The following is an 18,961-nucleotide window of genomic DNA, read 5'->3' on the forward strand; positions in this document are numbered from 1 at the left end:
CTCGACGACTTCAAGGGCTCTCCATTCGGACTGTGCTCGGCACCAGCAACGTTCCAGCGCGTGATGGACACCGTGTCAGCAGGGAAAAAGTGGCAGACCAGCCTCGTGTACATGGATGACGTCGTCGTTTTTTCTGCAAGTTTCAACGAACATTTCATAGGCCTTGAAACAGTACTAAAGACAATCAAGTATTACGGACTCACTTTGAAACCGTAAAAGTGTGACTTTGCGCATGAACAGCTGCTGTTCCTGGGGCTCGTCATCAGCAAGTCTGGAGTGCGCCCCGACTCGCAAAAGAAAAGACCGCTGCGATCACAAAGTTCCAGCAGCCCATCGACAAGAAGGCGGTGCATATATTCCTTGGCGTAGATTTCTACTACAAATGCTTTCTAAAGGACTGTTCACGCATCGCTGTGCTGCTGAAACATCTAACTAAATGTGATGTCGAGTTAAAGTTGGAAACAACGCGGCAGGCCGACGCATTTCAGAAACTCAAACGACGCTTGCAGTCGCCACCGGTACTTGCACACTTCTACGAAGATGCCGATACGGAAATCCGCACTGACGTGAGTAGCCAAGGCCTGGGCGCCGTCCTAGTACAGTGGAACGATGAACGAGTGATAGCTTACGCTAGGCGGCCGCTGTCTAAAGCAGAAGGCAATTATTCTACAACCGAAAAGGAATGTCTTGCCAACGGCTACAGCAAAATTGCGCCCTTACCTATATGGCAGACCGGTCAAAGTCGAAAGCGACCATCGCACTTTATGCTGTCTAGCGACCGTAATTAGAACGCCTGGCACGCTGGAACGTCAGACTTCAAGAATATGACATCCCTGTAAAATTCAAGTCTGGACGAAAAAACACAGTGGGGAGGAAAGGCTTACCACGGGTCTTTTCTCCTCGCCTCATGAAAAGGTCTATTTGAGCTTTCTCTGGCCGGTGCACTTCAATTACTGCACAATTCACGAAACGCTTTTTGTGCCAGTGACGGATGTGGCCATGGTCTGATTATCTTTGACTCAGCGAACGGTCGCAAGTCCAGTCGCTTTAATGTTGTCCGGAGACTAAGACGGTGTACGTCGTAACGAGGACAGATACAGAATACACAATCCATGATTTCTTCCCATCTAGAGTAGTTGTCCATCGGGCTCTCGGTCATTTTCATATGATAGGAGCAACCGCGACACGCAGCAGCAAGCGGTAAACTAAGGTTATTTTCCCACCGCAAACGTTAGTTGGCAGCTGTAGCTGTAGCTACAGCTGCCATCTTCAGCAACGCAAAATGCGTTATGCTCGTACTTCGTCTGTAAGTAATCCTCTAGAACTTTTCTTCTTCTGCTATTGTAGGATAGTCCAGTCTTTCAAAGACATGGCACATATCTTGCCTCTGTGTGTTAATGCTCGTCACACGCAGCTGCATGTGTCCCGTGTAGATCTGCTAGCCATCCCAATCAGGAAAGCATGATACTTACGAAATATGACACCGACAAATTTGTTCAACTGAACTGCAAGTTGTACCTTACTACGTGGCTGTAGAGAACTTATATCACATGGAGGTAAGTTGAGCGTATCCAGTTTGTAGGTCGTGGATATTACTTGTATCCTGATAAGTATATCGCTTTCACGCCAAAAGCTTCACCAGCACACACATAGAACAACAAAAGTATTCATGAATATAAGGGCACAGGCAGTTGTCACAGGCACCACACCATATGCCATCTCGTACGCAATGTTTTCTGTCGTCACTGGCACGGGATCTTTAATTGTATTATTTGCTGCAGCCGCAAAATCGTTGAACACGTTTTAGCTGTAAGAGCCATACGTGGCGCAGATGGGTGCTTGGCATATATGAGGCGACGCTGCTAGCCCACGACAAAGTTTAAATTCCATTCTGCACACTTGAGTTTGTCGATCCACGTGGCTAAGCGCATAGTCTGCATTTTATAACACTGCAGCTGGTACCCCTCAGCGCTTGTCTTTGTGTGCCGTCTGCGTGTTGTTGTTCTTGGTTATTTAGCTTACGCTATACAGGCCCGGACAGGCCGCCATTGGAATATGAACCTGGCAACGTTTAACGCTAGAACGTTATCTAGTGAGGCGAGTCTAGCAGTGCTATTGGAGTAATTAGAGGGCAGTAAATGGGATATAATAGGGCTCAGTGAAGCTAGAAGGCCAAAAGAAGCATATACATAGCTTAAAAGCGGGCACGTCCTGTGCTACCGCGGCTTAGCAGAGAGACGAGAACTAGGAGTCGGATTCCTGATTAATAAGAACATAGCTGGTAACATACAGGAATTCTATAGCATTAACGAGAGGGTGGCATGTCTTGTTGTGAAACTTAATAAGAGCTACAAAATGAAGGTTGTACAGGTCTACGCCCCTACATCTAGTCGTGATGACCAGGAAGTCGAAAGCTTCTATGAAGACGTGGAATCGGCGATGGGTAAAGTCAAAACAAAATACAGTATACTGATGGGCGATTTCAATGCCAAGGTAGTCAAGAAGCAGGCCGGAGACAAGTCAGTGGGGGAATACGGCATAGGCTCTAGGAATAGCAGAGGAGAGTTATTAGTAGAGTTTGCAGAACAGAATAATATGCGGATAATGAATACCTTTTTCCGCAAGCGGGTTAGCCGAAAGTGGACGTGGAGGAGCCCGAATGGTGAGACTAGAAATGAAATCGACTTCATACTCTGCGCGAACCCTGGCATCATACAAGATGTAGACGTGCTCGGCAAGGTGCGCTGCAGGGACCATATGATGGTAAGAACTCGAATTAGCCTTGACTCGAGGAGGGAACGGAAGGAACTCCTACATAAGAAGCCAATCAATGAGTTAGTGGTAAGAGGAAAACTAGAGGAATTCCGGATCAAGCTACAGAACAGGTATTCGGCTTTAACCCAGGAAGAGGACCATAGTGTTGAAGCAATGAACGACAATCTTATGGGCATCGTTAAGGAGTGCGTAATAGAAGTCGGTGGTAACGCCGTTAAACAGGAAACCAGTAAGCTATCGCAGGAGACGAAATATCTGATCAAGACACGCCAATGTATGAAAGCCTCTAGCCCTACAGCTAAAATAGAACTGGCAGAACTTTCTAAGTTAATCGACAAGCGTAAGACAGCGGACATAAGGAGCTATAACATGGATAGAATTGAACAGGCTCGCAGGAACGGAGGAAGCCTAAAAGCAGTAAAGAAGAAACTAGGAATAGGCAAGAATCAGATGTGTGCGTTAAGAGACAAAGCCGGCAATATCGTTACTAATATGGATGAGATAGTTCAAGTGGCTGAAGAGTTCTATAGAGATTTATACAGTACCAGTAACACCCACGACGATAAGGTGAGAGAGAATAGTCTAGAGGAACTTGAAATCCCACAAGTAACACCGGAAGAGGTAAAGAACGCCTTGGGAGCTATGCAGAGGGGGAAGGCAGCTGGGGAGGATGAGGTAACAGCAGATTTGTTGAAGGATGGCGGGAACACTGTCCTAGAAAGATTTGCTGCCCTATATACACAATGCCTCATGACCTCGAACGTACCGGAATCTTGGAAGAACGCTAACATAATCCTAATCCATAAGAAAGGGGACGCCAAAGACTTGAAAAATTATAGACCGATCAGCTTACTGTCCGTTGCCTACAAAGTATTTACTAAGGTAATCGCAAATAGAATCAGGAATACCTTAGACTTCTGTCAACCAAAGGACCACGCAGGATTCCGTAAAAGCTACTCAACAATAGACCATATTCACACTATCAATCAGGTGATAGAGAAATGTGCGGAATATAACCAACCCTTCTATATAGCCTTCATTGATTACGAAAAAGCATTTGATTCAGTCGAAACCTCAGCAGTCATGAAGGCACTACGGAATCAGGGTGTAGATGAGCCATATGTAAAGATACTGGAAGATATCTATAGCGGTTCCACAGCCACCGTAATGCTCCACAAAGAAAGCAACAAAATCCCATTAAAGAAAGGCGTCAGACAGGGAGATACGATATCTCCAATGCTATTCACAGCATGTTTACAGGAGGTATTCAGAGACCTGGAGTTGGAAGAATTGGGGATAAAAGTTGATGGAGAATACTTTAGCAACTTGCGATTCGCTGATGATATTGCCTTGCTTAGTAACTCAGGAGACCAATTACAATGCATGCTCACTGACCTGGAGAGGCAAAGCAGAAGGGTGGGTCTGAAAATGAATCTACAGAAAACTAAAGTAATGCTTAACAGTCTCGGAAGAGAACAGCAGTTTACGATAGGTAGCGAGGCACAGGAAGTGGTAAGGGAATACACCTACTTAGGGCAGGTAGTGTTCATGGATCCGGATCATGAGACTGGAATAACCAGAAGAATAAGAATGGGCTGGGGTGCGTTTGGCAGGCATTCTCAAATCATGAACAGCAGGTTGCCACTATCCCTCAAGAGGAAAGTGTATAACAGCTGTGTCTTACCAGTACTCACCTACGGGGCAGAAGCCTGGAGGCTTACGAAAAGGGTTCTGCTGAAATTGAGGACGACGCAACGAGCTATGGAAAGAAGAATGATAGGTGTAACGTTAAGGGATAAGAAAAGAGCAGATTGGGTGAGGGAACAAACGCGGGTAAATGACATCTTAGTTGAAATCAAGAAAAAGAAATGGGCATGGGCCGGACATGTAATGAGGAGGGAAGATAACCGATGGTCATTAAGGGTTACGCACTGGATTCCAAGGGAAGGGAAGCGTAGCAGGGGGCGGCAGAAAGTTAGGTGGGCGGATGACATTAAGACGTTTGCAGGGACAACATGGCCACAATTAGTACATGACCGGCGTAGTTGGAGAAGTATGGGAGAGGCCTTTGCCCTGCAGTGGGCGTAACTAGGCTGATGATGATGATGATGGTTGAAAATATGATGCTACATTGGTAGCACTGCTTTACGCGCTTTACTGTTGCTTTACAGGCCTGCGGTTATCGAGCACACTGATGTCACACCCACCCGAGCTAAGGACGGCTTCTAACACCGCTATCTGCATTGTTGCTGGGTAAGATTTCCACCAACAACGCCTTGCCGTACCCTCTAATGGAGCGTACCTGCTTCGCCTTTCTAAGTCAAGCTTCCATTGGCTCACAATTTTCGATGGTGATATGGTCACGCCGCCAAAATTTAGTTGCTCACAGAGAAGAGCAGCTGCGGGAAAGAGCGGTTTGATGAGGTGACAGCTGCACCGGCACCGGAGCGTTCAGCAAGGATTCCAGCTGCATAGGCGCACGCTCACGCCACGCGCTCAACCAGTCAACCGTTTCGCTTCAGCCAGGGAGGGGAATGCATGGAAAGGGTTCCGCGCACGCTGCACTGGCTTCGTTTCCGTTCAGTTAGGTCTCAGAAAGCAGATGGGACGGCCACGCTTTGTGCGTTCCTCCGATGAATGGGCAGCGTTCGACAAGCGGCGCCGAGAACTCGCCCGTGAAAGGGCTCACCGTCGGCGTGCCAATCCAGCCGTTAGAGCCACCCGAGCCCAGGCAATCCCAACGGAACTAGAAGATCCCGAGGTGAAGGAGCGGGAGGCCGAAATAATCCGGCACCATTATCTGTGGGCTACGTAACCGTGACGAAAGTCAGGTGCACGCAGGACAAGCGTTGCTTACCCCCATTTTCCCGTATGGATAGGATTGGTCATTTCTTGTAGCCTTACTTTATTTTATTACTTTGGCGTTTGGAGCGTACTTGATGTAACATGGCGCAACCAGTGCAATATTCATAAGGCATAATCACTCACAAATATCGGTGTTGTTATCTATACCCAGGTTTCGGGACCTCTAGGCTCCTGCTAACGAAGATATATAGATAACGTAGACGGAAAATATCCACTGTTAAAAAAACGATCAAGATTGGAGCACATAGTCAGGGCACATGGTTTAGTTTGGCATCTTTTATACCGATCTTGGGTCACATATTCCAAATTACGCAGCAGATATTCCGATCAGTGCTTCCAACCCGCTGTAGAACTTAGGGATAGCAAACCCCGCAATTTATTTTATCTACTTCATGAAGCAGCGCGAACGTGCAAACTCTGCACTGACGACATTCCAGTGAAGTGAAGACCACGATGTGAGTGATGAATATTACAGTGCAAGCCTTCAATAGGCTCGTTCCGGAGTGGTGTTTTGATGTTGTTGTGTTCTTAGCCTATTGCGGTTTTTAAGTATTTCCAGTGTTCGAGCTACCGTTTCTTTCTCGCTTGAGTCTGATTCCAACGATTAAAGAATTCATACTCAAAGAATGCTGAGTCCAATGACTTGTTTTTTCAGACGAAAGAGAAGTGCCGTTTCTAAAGCCGCGTTAATTATAAAATTGTGTCGCACACCATCCTTCCTGGCCTGCAGCATCGACAACATAGCTTCACCGCTGGCCTTCGCGTCTTACCTGTTCGCTGAACACCAAGAAGTGCAAGACAAAGTTCGAGCAGAAGTTCAAGCCCTACTCCAGAAAGAGGTACGCGCATCTTACGAGTCATATTACTATATTTTTCGCCTAAGAAGAAAAACACACTATGTGGCATTGCGACCGCGGAAAGGTGTTGCAAATACTGAGTAAGGCAACTTGCAGTAAGAGCTCTTGCTTTTGCCTACTTATTCTTGTCCATTGAATTTTAGTGTACTTATGTCCATCGTATCCCTCTAAAACGCACAAAATAGGCCAGTTATTTTCATTAGCTATTCGCTGTTCGCATAATTTTCAATTTCATATCAGTAGCGGAGATGCCTATATGAACTGTATTCACGCCACGTGCTTAACACTGTAGCATTTCCCAGCATGAGTGGAGGCAGCCAGGTCCAACTTCCTATCAATCTTGACGCAAATTTGGTAATCTTGTTAGGGGAAGAAAAAGCAACCTCTACACCAAGCCTGCTTTCTGCATTTCTGAGGCTGTGTGATAGTTTATGTACATATGAAATTTCAACCAGTTTTTTCTTCTTGCCGGCAGCCTCTTGATTATTCATTCAGGTGGGTGCTCCTAATTTTACACGCTTAACAAGCTTCTGTATGGTCCTGCGGATAGCATCCTCCCGAAAACCTGCCGCTGTCTCAAACACTCCAGTTGTTTTAAGAAACTCTCAGAAGTCTGGTGAAAACACGATTTCGAAAGTGCGGCAAATAGAGCCGTAAAAGCAATGCCATTTTTTACCGCCTTCTAATATGCGGAGCGAAAATTTAAAATTGGTTTCTCTGACTTGAGGCAATACATCCTGCAAGCCTGGCATCTAAAAACTGTAGCTCTTTCTGAGCCACAATTGTGAAATACTTGAAGTGCATCATGAACCATATGTTGCAAATTAGTATTGTTCACAAACATCAGAAAATCATCAACATATCTTAGCACTTTGATTGTTGCGTCATCCAGATTACTTGTTATAGTTCTATCAACCCTACCTAGGAAAATGTTACTTGGCACAGGGGCAACTTTGAAGCCAATGAAAATGCCTCATTTCGTCGGTATAAATTTCCTTTCCATTAAACAACACTTGAAGCTAAGTAAAAAGAGAGAATCTGGAGAAAACTACTAACAGATACACCAGAGCTGTTATAATATTTGAGCTCATCATTTTCCTCGGGGATACACTAACACTTATTATTAAATTGTAGTGTGTAATTTTATAGTACAGGTCTTGAACATCGATACTAAAAATATTACAATCACCAGGATGAAATTGAACGAGGCAGCTGACCAGATCATTCATGTTTTTTACCACAAAAGGATCTCTGATCAGCAATGATCGCAAATGCCTTTGTGAGTAAGCCGATACAAACCGCTGTCACGTATCCTTTTGTGTGACTATTGCCCGAAATGAAATGTCACGTTCTTGGTTCTTTGCTGCGAAGAAAATAACAAAATTAAGACTTTTTGCATTTTTTGCTGATGAAGCTAGCTGCTCAAGGTTCTCGCTGCCGAGCAGCGACAGTGCGCGCTCCTGAACCTTAGCTGGCTTCAGATCTACTGCTCTGAAATTCTTTCTTATTGCATTTAACGCTTTTTTTGCAGAAGATACTCTCTGGCACCACAACAAAGAAACCTTCCTGATCAAAGGTCAAAATGCGAAGGCTTCTACTCACAGAATGTTCGACACAATCATTTTTGAGTGCGATTCTTCGAGTGCCTCTCTCCTGATCGTCGCGACACATCCACACACTCAATTATCAAGCGTGGTCTCTATCCTTCAGTCCCTCGGTGGGTGACCGTCCTAGACATACCTTCTCCAGCGGGGTGAGACTTGGCTTGTAGGCAAATTCTGGGCCAAGACCAAGGGTTCTTATATGCTCTTCTGGTAGAGCCTCGTCACCAAACACCAACACTCTTGCTTCGGTCATCATCTTTTGTGGTTTTGAAAGTGAAGGCCCAGCGGCGTTCCACATCCTTTCGGCTATATGATAGGATGTCCTACGCCACTCCAGGAAATCCCTCCTGCTCTTGCCTTTGTCTTTTTTTCGGCCAGCAGGCTCTACGGAAACAATCTGTGAGGTGTTGGGCTTGATTCATCCATTCTGCGTGCCGAAGTCTGCAAATACTTTTGCTATGACCAGTCAATGGTTGTAGGTAGCCGCTCAAAGACTGCAATTCTCGGGGGCACAGAGCGTATCGAGCGTGCCATGAAAGGATCCTGCTCTTGCATACGCATACTGCCATCACAGACGCGAGCTGACTTGGCTTATGTAGGTCGTAGTTGTTAGCACTAGTAAAAGAGACCGATGTAATTGAAATATACTGTAGAAGGATCGACATTTGGGGGAATTGGTACTGCTATACTGGTACTGGTACTGGGAAGAACCCTTGGTCTTGACCGAAAACATGCCCACAAGCCAAGCTTCACCACGCCGGAGAAGGTGACTATGGCTAGGAGAGTAACCCACCGGGTGATTGAAGAAGAAAGACCACGCTTCATAGCTGAGTGTGTGGATGTGTTGGGATGATCAGGAGAGAGACGCTCGAACAATAAGACTCTAAACGATTGTGTAGAATATGCTGTGAGTAGAAGAGTTGACATCTTTACCTTTGATAATGAAGGTTTCTTTGTTGTTGTGCTAGAGAGCGTCTGCTCTCTAGCACAACAAAAAGCGTCAGATGCAATAAGAAAGAATTTCAGAGCAGTAGACTTAAAGCCGGCTAAAGATAAGGAGCGCGCAATGTCGCTGCTCCACAGCCACAACTTGAACAGCTAGCTTAATCCGTAAAAAATGCAAACACTCTTAACTTAGATATTTTTTCGCAGCAATGACCCACAAACCTGACATTCCATTTCGAGCAATAGTCACGCAAAGATACGTGGTAGCGGGTTGTCTCGGGTAACTTACAAAGGCATTTGTAATCATTGGTGATAAGAGATCCTTTTGTGGTAAGCTACTCGGATGAACTCATCAGCTTCCTCGTTAAATCTAATCCTGCTGATTGCAGTATTTTTAGCATCGATGTTAAAGAAATGTACTATAACATTCAACATGACGATTTAATGAGAAGTGTTAAACGGTGTATCACCGAGGAGAATGATGAGCTCAAATTTTTTAGCAGCTGTGGTGTATCTGTTAGTAGTTTTCTTGAGATTCTCTCTTTTTACTTAGCTTCAACTGTTCTTGAATGGAAAGGTTATGTATACCGACAAAAATCAGGCATTTGCAATGGCTTCAAAGTTGCTCCAGTACAAACTAAAGTTTTCCTAGATAGGGTTGATAGAAATATAAAAAGTAACCTAGGTAACCCAACAATCAAATTGCTAAGATATGTTGATGATATTGTGATCTTTCTGAAGAATACTAAATTGCAACAAATGCTTCATGATGTACTTCAAGTATTCTACAAATGTGGCTCAGAGGTATAATTCACCCATGAAGTGCCACATAGGGACAAGCTGCAATTTTTAAATACGAGGCTTAAACTAACTGATAAGCATTTGTGGTGCATTTACTGCCCAAGGTCAGAAAAAATCAATTTTAAATTTGCACTCCGCACATACGAAGGTGGCGAAAAATGGTATTGCTTTTTCGGTTCTATTTATCGCAATTTCGAAATCGTGTTCCCACCAGACTTTTCAGAGTTTCTTGAAACAACTGGAGCGTTTGAGAGCGACAGATTTTCGGCAGGATGCTGTCCGCATGACCGTACAGAACCTTGGTAAGCTTGGAAAATTAGGAGCACCCCCAAAAACATATATAATGAAGAGCCTGCCGAGAAGAAGCAAAAAACTGGTTGTATTTCCATATATATAAGCTATCACACAGCGTCAGAAATGTAGTAGGCAGGTTTGATGTGAAGGTCGTTTTTTCTGTCCCTAAGAAGATTATCAAAAGTTGCGGTAAGATTAATAGGAACTTTGCCCAGGCAGCCTCCGCTCATGCTGGGAAATGTGCACTGTTAAGCACACGTCCGCGCCTCTGCACTGAATGGGAGTTGTTTACGAGCTTCCATTTTCCTGCGGTCACGTTTATATAGGCCAAACAGGTCGATGCCTGAACATTAGATTGTCTGAGCATAGGCGCTCCCTAACGGGTAATGCCTACTGACATGTGGCGCAGCATTGCTCTGAGCATGGGTGCACTCCAGCTTATGAAGACACTGCAACACTTTACGCGCACAGAAATCAGACTACGAGGAATATTATTCAGGCCTACGATATCAGGAAAAAAGCATCGCATTGTGTAAGCATGCCATCGTTAAATTTGTATGGCAGTGAAGTTGAATTTTTAAACCGCCTCATAGTGTAGCATTAGGTTACAGGATGTTGTGCTTTTGCCTGCGCACTGATAATGACGCCATCGATGGGAGAGCACGTGGCTATGGATTGCAGTACATAAGCTTGTCTATGCCTTCGAATTAAGTTAGTTGTGAGTCCAGCGCTGTACGGTGTGTTCGTGCCTTCTGTTTTTGTCGTCTTGCGCTGCCCCTTCAAGACGTTCAACCAGCACCAACTCCCTGAATTGTTCATCCTCTTGCGCACAAGCACTATGGCTCGAGATTTTTGCACACACCATCATGCATGCTGCACTATGAACCATGGCTGCGCAGTTTAATGAAGCAAGCGAGAAATAAAGATGGTAGGATCAGACGCAGTTCCTTTCCCAAAAAAGTCAATTAAGGAAGCTACAGCCCGCCGTTGTTCATACTCGTTCTCATACCTCGTATTTCTTATTTGTCAAGACAGCCATTGACTGGAACAATTTTCACTCAAACATCGTCCTTCACGTAAACCCTGTTCAGTTCAAAGCCACCGTCCGTCTTTGTAAGCACCAACTAACTTTCTATAATAAACTCTCCCCACCCGTCATCTATAACACTGTGTACAGCGTTCTTGAGGTCTTTTCAATAAATAAATAAATAAATAAATAAATAAATAAATAAATAAATAAATAAATAACCTGCATAGTTTGCATTCGCGAACTCGTAGCATGTGTGTAAGCGTTTCGTAATAACAAAAAAATTCTAAAAGAATATTTTAAACCTCGACCTTGAGGATTGCATTGAATTTGGAGTTGTTTTCGGGCAATGAGGAAATTCTTGCTATAGGTCTGCGCGCAACATAATCTTTTTAATTAGTTTATGTCACACAAAAAGCTCCATTGAGTATTGGTGGATCAACGCAGAGCCTGTATTCCTTTTACTAAAGGCTGTATATTTTACTTTTTTGTAATTAGCGTTCTTATGCCTTATATTTTTTTCTCGCACTTTCTTATTTAGTTATTGGAGGTATTCATCGAGAGTAACATTTTGCTTGTCTAATCATTCCAACGAGTCTAATCATCCCGAATCACGCAGTTCGATAACGTTGCATGCCCAGCTGTTACTGACGTTGTTTTTTCTATTCTCTCACGTTATTTTTGTTTTTTTTTCTGCTACAATTTAAGAAGCAGTGATCCTACTTTATGGAGCGCATATTATGACGTCATTCTGAGCATGGTTATTATACACTGCTGCTGGCCACTGTGCAGGGGGAGCTCACATACGATGGCCTCGCTGAACTCACGTACTTGGGCCAAGTGCTGTCAGAAACCCTGAGACTCTATCCTTCGCTTCCAGGGTAAGATGCTAGTTTTCACTTTGACAATTCTTTCTGTCAAGTTTTACAAGGTTCCTACCGTAAATTATTCCTGATTGTTTAACTTGGAATGTTTTCGGTGAGAAGATTTTATTTCCGTCAATGAGTGCACGCCTGGGTGGCCAAATACTATCTATCTTACTGTTAATGACGCGAGCACGCACTTGGTTGCAGCATAATGCATGGTGCGAGGCTTTCGAAATTAACTGTTTGTTCAAGCAATTTAGTTCCGCGATGTATTTGTGTCCGTAGAGACTGAAGCTACAGCGTCATTTTTCCACGGAAATTAATTAAGCCGCTTCGAAGGTTTTCACATTTTATGTGCCAAAACGACGTGGGTCATCTTACGCATGCTCTATGTAAATAGAGACAGATAACAAAGATCCAGGGATGAACCAGGACAAATTCCCCTCCGCTACTCAACACGCCTACAGAAAAAAAGTAAATACATGGCCGCACCGACATGTGCATGTGCCCCGCTTTATTGAAGCTCACCATCGAGTCTAGCTGAAAACTTCAGCGGTTGAATATTGTTTACGCGCGTTTACAGAACGCCTAACAAGAAGTGCCGAACATACTTTTTCCGTAACACGTCATCTGTAACCAAGACGAGTTCCAGGTATATTGTTATTATTTTTTTGACTGTCATGCTTTCTTTGAGAAGAACCTTAATTATTTTTCTTTGTAGTTTCGTGGATATACTCAATAGATGCCAACATTTCCTTTCATAGAAGCTGCATGCTCCACCTTTAGAATTTCAGCATCAGTCATTTTTCTATCCACCTTTCCAGCCTTCCACTTGTTGCATAGTCCGTTTTTGACTAATACAGCGAAGAACTGGTACAACAAACACAAAATCAGACAGATGTGAATGATGAACCAGCTTAGTTGTAGCAACCCATAAAACTTGCTGCCTTGCTTAAATATGGCTCCACAGCCACGCTTATGCATATAAGGGCCCCGCAATTACGTATTGCCATCGTTTCCAATATCTCAAGCTCAATTCCTTATTTCCATGGCCGAGAAACTCAGCGTTCTTCAGCCATGTATAACAACGGTCACTTTTGCAGTGAAAAGCAAGGTTCAAGCCTTAATTCTCCACTTTTTGAACTCTTAAAGTGCGTTCGTCCTCTAGTCCCGTCCGTATCGCATTCCTTTCGCCCCCGTTTTTTGTGCTTCATCGGCGCCAAATAGAGTGAGGTAAACCACAGCACCCCTATTGAAAAAATGACATAGGTATCTTGTTTTCGTGCTCAAGAGACCTGTGAAATTACAGTCACTCAAGCCGAAAAACGGGAGAATAGTGCTGCCCTTATGCTAAATGGCTTTTGGCTGCGTTGGTAGCCAATACCTTGACGAATGTTTCATTCAACGTCCACAAATCACTGTGTCCTTGCAGCTCCGTGCGCAGGGTATGTGACGAGGACTACGAGTGGAATGGAATTCGCATCCTGAAAGGCATGAACGTTTCTGTTCCCACTCTCGATGTGCACTACGATCCCATGCTGTGGCCGGAACCGAAAAAGTTTGACCCTGATCGGTAATATACAACAGCTTTCTATCTACCCTTAGAATATACGGTATAACCCTAGTATTAAATTCAAACAAATGCTTTTCTAGATCTGAAAGCTCAGACGGCTGAAGAAGAAATATAAAAATAGAGCAAATTCGGTATTACCTTATTTTCATTCAGATCCGTACGGTATACACAATAGGACCGATGAGGATGTGTTCACACGAAAGCGCAGTGCTTTTAAATTGCTTCGCTGGCACGCTGTAACGAAACGTGTGATAGCAAATGCAATGAAAGCAAAAATTATCAAAAGTCCTTGTTCCCTCATGGATTGTCCCATCGTCTACTATCTATGACATGTTGAACGAAAGCTGACTAGCACTAATATCCCAGGATTCTAATAAATTTCAGTATCATCTGACACAACAGTTGCAATGCTACAGGTAATGGATGCGTCGTGTCAGTCTCATCTTGTTTATACGTTCAATAATTATGTGTTGTGTTATGCATCTGCATTTCCGTTTCCTCCCTTCGCCTGCGTAACTGAGCTTCTGTTTGTGTCGTCGGACTATTTGAAGTACTCCTACTTACTTCAATCTTGTGAATGTTTGTAATCCACGGCTTCTCAGACTCGCTCGCAGAACGTTGTGTGCAAGCCGCCTGACTGTGAGCAGTATTCTAGGGCGGTTTTTGTAATTGCATTTTGTTTGCCATGTGACGAGGAGTAGCTAATTCCTCCTAATGGTGCCAACATCTCCCACTATACCTTATAAAAATACCCGGGGACACCTAAGCACTTCTTATTAGTTATGAAAGCGAAAGCTATAATGTCAAATTGAACACCTCTGAGCGCTCCTTCCCGTACTGCGCTCCGAGTAAAGCACCATAGTCGTACGGGCCCCCGAGAAAGCAAGCAGCAGCACCGTGCGATGCTTTCGCTCAGTGGACCAATTGATGCTTTCGCATCAAAGAAGAGCTCAGCTTGGAGCTCACATGAGGTGGAAGCAGTCATACCATCAAATACATGGCTTCTAAGTAGGCTTGCGTAGCAAGTATACCCGACGCCATTAAAAGGTAGAGCGCCAGCATTGTTGTTATGTTTGTGCGGTGCAATGTAGTGCATGAGAAAACAGCAGCAGAGAAAGTTGATCGAGAAAGAGCATGGAGGATAGTGTCGGGATAAAAAGCATTTACGGAAGTCTGTAGTTGGCCTTCAGTAACAATGCAAGAACAACTTTCTTGGATCTTGCACTCTTCAATTGTCCGCAAAAAGCGCCGTTACGTTGGGGCGGCCACCAAACAGGCCATTTCTACGACCGACGCCCTTCTAGCAGATAAGGTCTCCTCATGTGTGCGCGTGACGAATCGCTCCAACTCCTCTCAGTGAAACAGGCGAAGCTCATCGAGTTCAACCGAGCGATCCAAGACACACTCACGAATGCATACATCTAGGCAGACTTGACTACAGCCTTCGACTATGAGCCAAAGGTCATCTTTACCAAGACAAGTGAGCGTTTCACCACAGGCCACCACCCGTCGGCCTTTCCAGTATTCATCGACTCCGCCGAAAATCACACAGGATCACTTGCATCGACACCACAAACAGCGGCCCCTTTCTTCTCGCCCGGAGCTTCGCCAGTGACGCCGTTGCCCCGCTTTTCCATGACTAAGCGGCACATGCAGAGCTCCTCTGGGGAGCGGCCTCACCGGCAATACTGTTGTGGCCAGTACCATGGAAGCATTCACAGCAGTGACTCCCTGACGAAGATCGAGAAATTCAACTATTTGCTGACGTATTTCACAGGGTCATCTAAGACGGCAATGAATGGAATCCGCTTCACCAAGGCAATCTATGATGCAGCCATAAAGGTGCAATGTGACCAGTCCGGTAGTCGCGACATGCTGGTCGGTGATCTTTGGTGCCACCTATTAGCAATGCCACCTGTCCGTAGTTCACACGGCATGAACAAACTGCGGAGTCTGTATGATGAGCTAACCTTCCCCGAAACGCACTGGAGGACGTTCTCCGTTCATCAGATGAATACTCTCCTTTCGGCCACAAGTTATTCTAGGAACTTTGCAACCTGGCCTTGGTATCCAGTACCATCAGTGGCTTAAAGAGGCTCTTTCGTTAAACCACACCAACACTGCAGCAGTTTCAGAAGAGGAGGCTCAGCTAGGAAAAATTCCGCACAACCAATCTCGCGATGATTGTTGATGGTAATGTGTTTACCATTGAATCAATATAGCGGCACAAGGTATTGCCACTGTCAAAACGAGTCATGTATGACGCGTGCACTGCAGTAGGACTCCTTTCTTGCGCTTCCTTATAACACGGGGCAAGATCTAGCGTCATCGCGGCCGCAAATCCTAAGCGTGGCGTCTGAAATCTATTACGTGTCGGTGCGCAAGAGCGCTGTTAAAAGTTTCATGCAATGACCGTCCACCTTCCTCTATCCCGCTTTTTTCTGGACATGCTGCGCCATCTAGTGGCACTGCCGAGAAGTCCGCGCGTTGCGTGCAAGGCGAGAAGCGTCACGCAACATTGCTTGTGAACGCTGGCAGTTGTTCACTCGTTTGCAGCATATTCTCTGACCCAAGTTCGCGAGAGGTTAAAGAACGGTACATACTCACTGCATTATCGACGCATCTTGCTAGGTGTTGGAGTGAAATACGTGCACTGAAAAGCAACACATAACGAATACATTTGTGGCGCAGCCTGCTAGAACGTTGGATTGCCTTTTTTAGGAACCCTTGTCACGTGGCTTCGATTCCTCTGAGTAACAGATAAACATAGGCATCTTCTTCGTCACTCTAGGGAGGCACATTCTCAGTGGCATATACGTACTTACTCAAGTTAGCTTAAAAGACGTTCATTCAAGAGCAGCCCACACCTACTCGCAGATACCTAGTGACCCAATTTGGCGACAAGGAGCTTCAGCGAAGACCAGCCCAAACCGAGTTGCACATACCCAATGCTAAAATTTGGCGTCGATGAGTTTGACTGAACAGGGGTACCTACCCAGCTCCGTCTCTACAATGACCGATGTGGGCGGGAAACAGCTTCGTTAAATAGCGCAAGTATGTAGACACTGTCACATACTCAGTGACCGAAGTTTCTCCGGCAGTTGGTTTCCTACCAAGTTCACTCAGCACAGCAGCACGATGCGCTGCCCATTCGACCATGCGTTGTGAAGGTAGGCGCGAAAGAGGTTAGATACAAACATACATAGACAGATAGCTTCCTAAAAGTGCTTGAGAAAACGTGAGAATGCTAACACAATAAAATACCAGATGACTTTGCTTAGAATTCAAGTTGAGGTCAGGGGGGAAAGCAACCTAGACCAATCCAGCTCATTTTCCAGTCAGTAGCCTAACTAATGTGAATCACAGTCTCTGTAGCTGTGCCTACCTTTCGCTTCGGCTCACTTAGTCGAGAGTAGCCCTGTAAGCGCGTCCCTCCTGGTCGTTGTGTAAAGCATCAAACCACACGATTAAAGCATGGTCCGAGGTGCTACCTCCGCAAGAAAAGCGACGATCACTCCAACCGCGAAGATGGTGCTTCCGTTTTATTCACTTAGTGAGGAAATTCCCAACAGCTGCGAATCAACTGAGCACGCCGGCGGTCAGGCCTGTGAAGCAGCAGAAGGTGCTGAGTATCTCTGGGTCCGGACAGGCTGCCATTGGAATCTGAACCTGGCAACGTTTAACGCTGCAACGTTATCTAGTGAGGCGAGTCTAGCAGTGGTATTGGTTGAATTAGAGGGCAGTAAATGGGAAATAATAGGGCTCAGTGAAGTTAGGAGGACAGAAGAAGCACATGCAATGCTAAAAAGCGGGCACCTCCTGTGCTACCGGGGCTTAGCGGAGAGACGAGAACTAGGAGTCCGATTCCTGATTAATAAGGATATAGCTGTTAGAATACAGGAATTCTATAGCATTAACGTGAGGGTGGCAGGTCTTGTTGTGAAACTTAAGAAGAGGTACAAATTGAAGGCCGTACAGGCCTACGCCCCTACATCCAGTCATGATGACCAGGAAGTCGAAAGCTTCTATGAAGACGTGGAATCGGTGACAGGTAAAATCAAAACAAAATACACTATACTGATGGGCGACTTCAATGCCAGGGTAGGCAAGAAGCAGGCTGGAGACAAGTCAGTGGAGGAATATGGCCTAGGTTCTAGGAATAGCAGGGGAGAGTTATTAGTAGAGTTTGCAGGACGGAAAAATATGCGGGTGGTGAATACGTTCTTCCGCAAGCGGGATAGACGAAAGTGGACGTGGAAGAGCCCGAATGGTGAGACTAGAAATAAAATAACTTCATACCCTGCGCTAACCCTGGCATCATAACAGATGTGGACGTGCTCGGCAAGGTGGGCTGCAGTGCCCATAGGATGGTAAGAACTCGAATTAGCGTAGACTTGAGGAGGAAATCGAAGAAACTGGTACATAACAAGCCGATCAATTAGTTAGCGGTAAGAGGGGAAATAGAGGGATTCCAGATGAAGCTACAGAACCAATATTTGGCTTTAACTCAGGAAGAGGACCTTAGTGTTGAACCATTGAACGACAATCTTATGGGCATCACTAAGGAGTGTGATATAGAAGTCGGTGGTAACTTCGTTAGACAGGATACTAGTAAGCTATCGCAGGAGACGAATGATCTCATCAAAAAGCGCCAATATATGAAAGCCTCTAACCCTACAGCTAGAATAGAACTGGCAGGACTTTCCGAATTCCTCAACGAGCGTAAGACAGTCCACATAAGGAAATAAAATAAAAGCAGTTTGCGATAGTTCACGAGACACTGGAAGTGGTAAGGGAATACATGTACTTAGGGCAGGTAGTGACCGAAGATCCGGATCATGAGAATAAAATAATCAGAAGAATAATAATGAGCTGGGGCGCGTTTGGCAGGCATTCTCAGATCATGAACAGCAGGTGGCCATTGTCCCTCATGAGAAAAGTGCATAACAGCTGTGTCTTAACAGTATTCACGTACGCGGCAGAAACCGGGAGGTTTACGAAAAGGCTTCTCTTAAATTTAGGACGACGCAACGAGCTATGGAAAGAAGAGTGATGGGTGTAACGTTAAGGTATAAGGAAAGAGAAGATTGGGTGAGGGAACAAACGCGACGGAATGACATCTTAGTTGAAATCAAGAAAAACAAATGGGCATGGACAGTACATGTAATGAGGTGGGAAGATAACCGATGGTCATTAAGGGTTACGGACTAGATTCCAAGGCAAGGGAAGCGTATACCAGGGGACGGCAGAAAGTTAGGTGGGCGGATGAGATTAAGAAGTTTGCAGGAACAAGGCCACAACGACCACATGACCGGGGTAGTTCGACAAGTATGGGAGAGGCCTTTGCCCTGCAG

General features: G+C 45.1%; 1 protein-coding gene across 1 annotated transcript in view; it reads left to right on the plus strand.

The window, feature by feature from the left end:
* The first annotated feature begins 4,906 nt into the window (after positions 1 to 4,906).
* LOC129386764 (cytochrome P450 3A13-like) overlaps positions 4,907 to 18,961 on the plus strand; it is a 34,165-nt gene continuing 20,110 nt past the window's right edge. Inside the window, exons 1-4 of the mRNA XM_055074968.2 lie at positions 4,907 to 5,028; positions 6,371 to 6,479; positions 11,961 to 12,049; positions 13,467 to 13,607. Coding sequence (XP_054930943.1) covers positions 4,970 to 5,028; positions 6,371 to 6,479; positions 11,961 to 12,049; positions 13,467 to 13,607 — 398 coding nt within the window. The 5' untranslated portion in view covers positions 4,907 to 4,969. The remainder of the gene's footprint in view (positions 5,029 to 6,370; positions 6,480 to 11,960; positions 12,050 to 13,466; positions 13,608 to 18,961) is intronic.

The sequence above is a fragment of the Dermacentor andersoni genome, chromosome 8, assembly GCF_023375885.2.
Source record: "Dermacentor andersoni chromosome 8, qqDerAnde1_hic_scaffold, whole genome shotgun sequence".
In the NCBI taxonomy this organism is placed as follows: Eukaryota; Metazoa; Arthropoda; class Arachnida; order Ixodida; family Ixodidae; genus Dermacentor; species Dermacentor andersoni.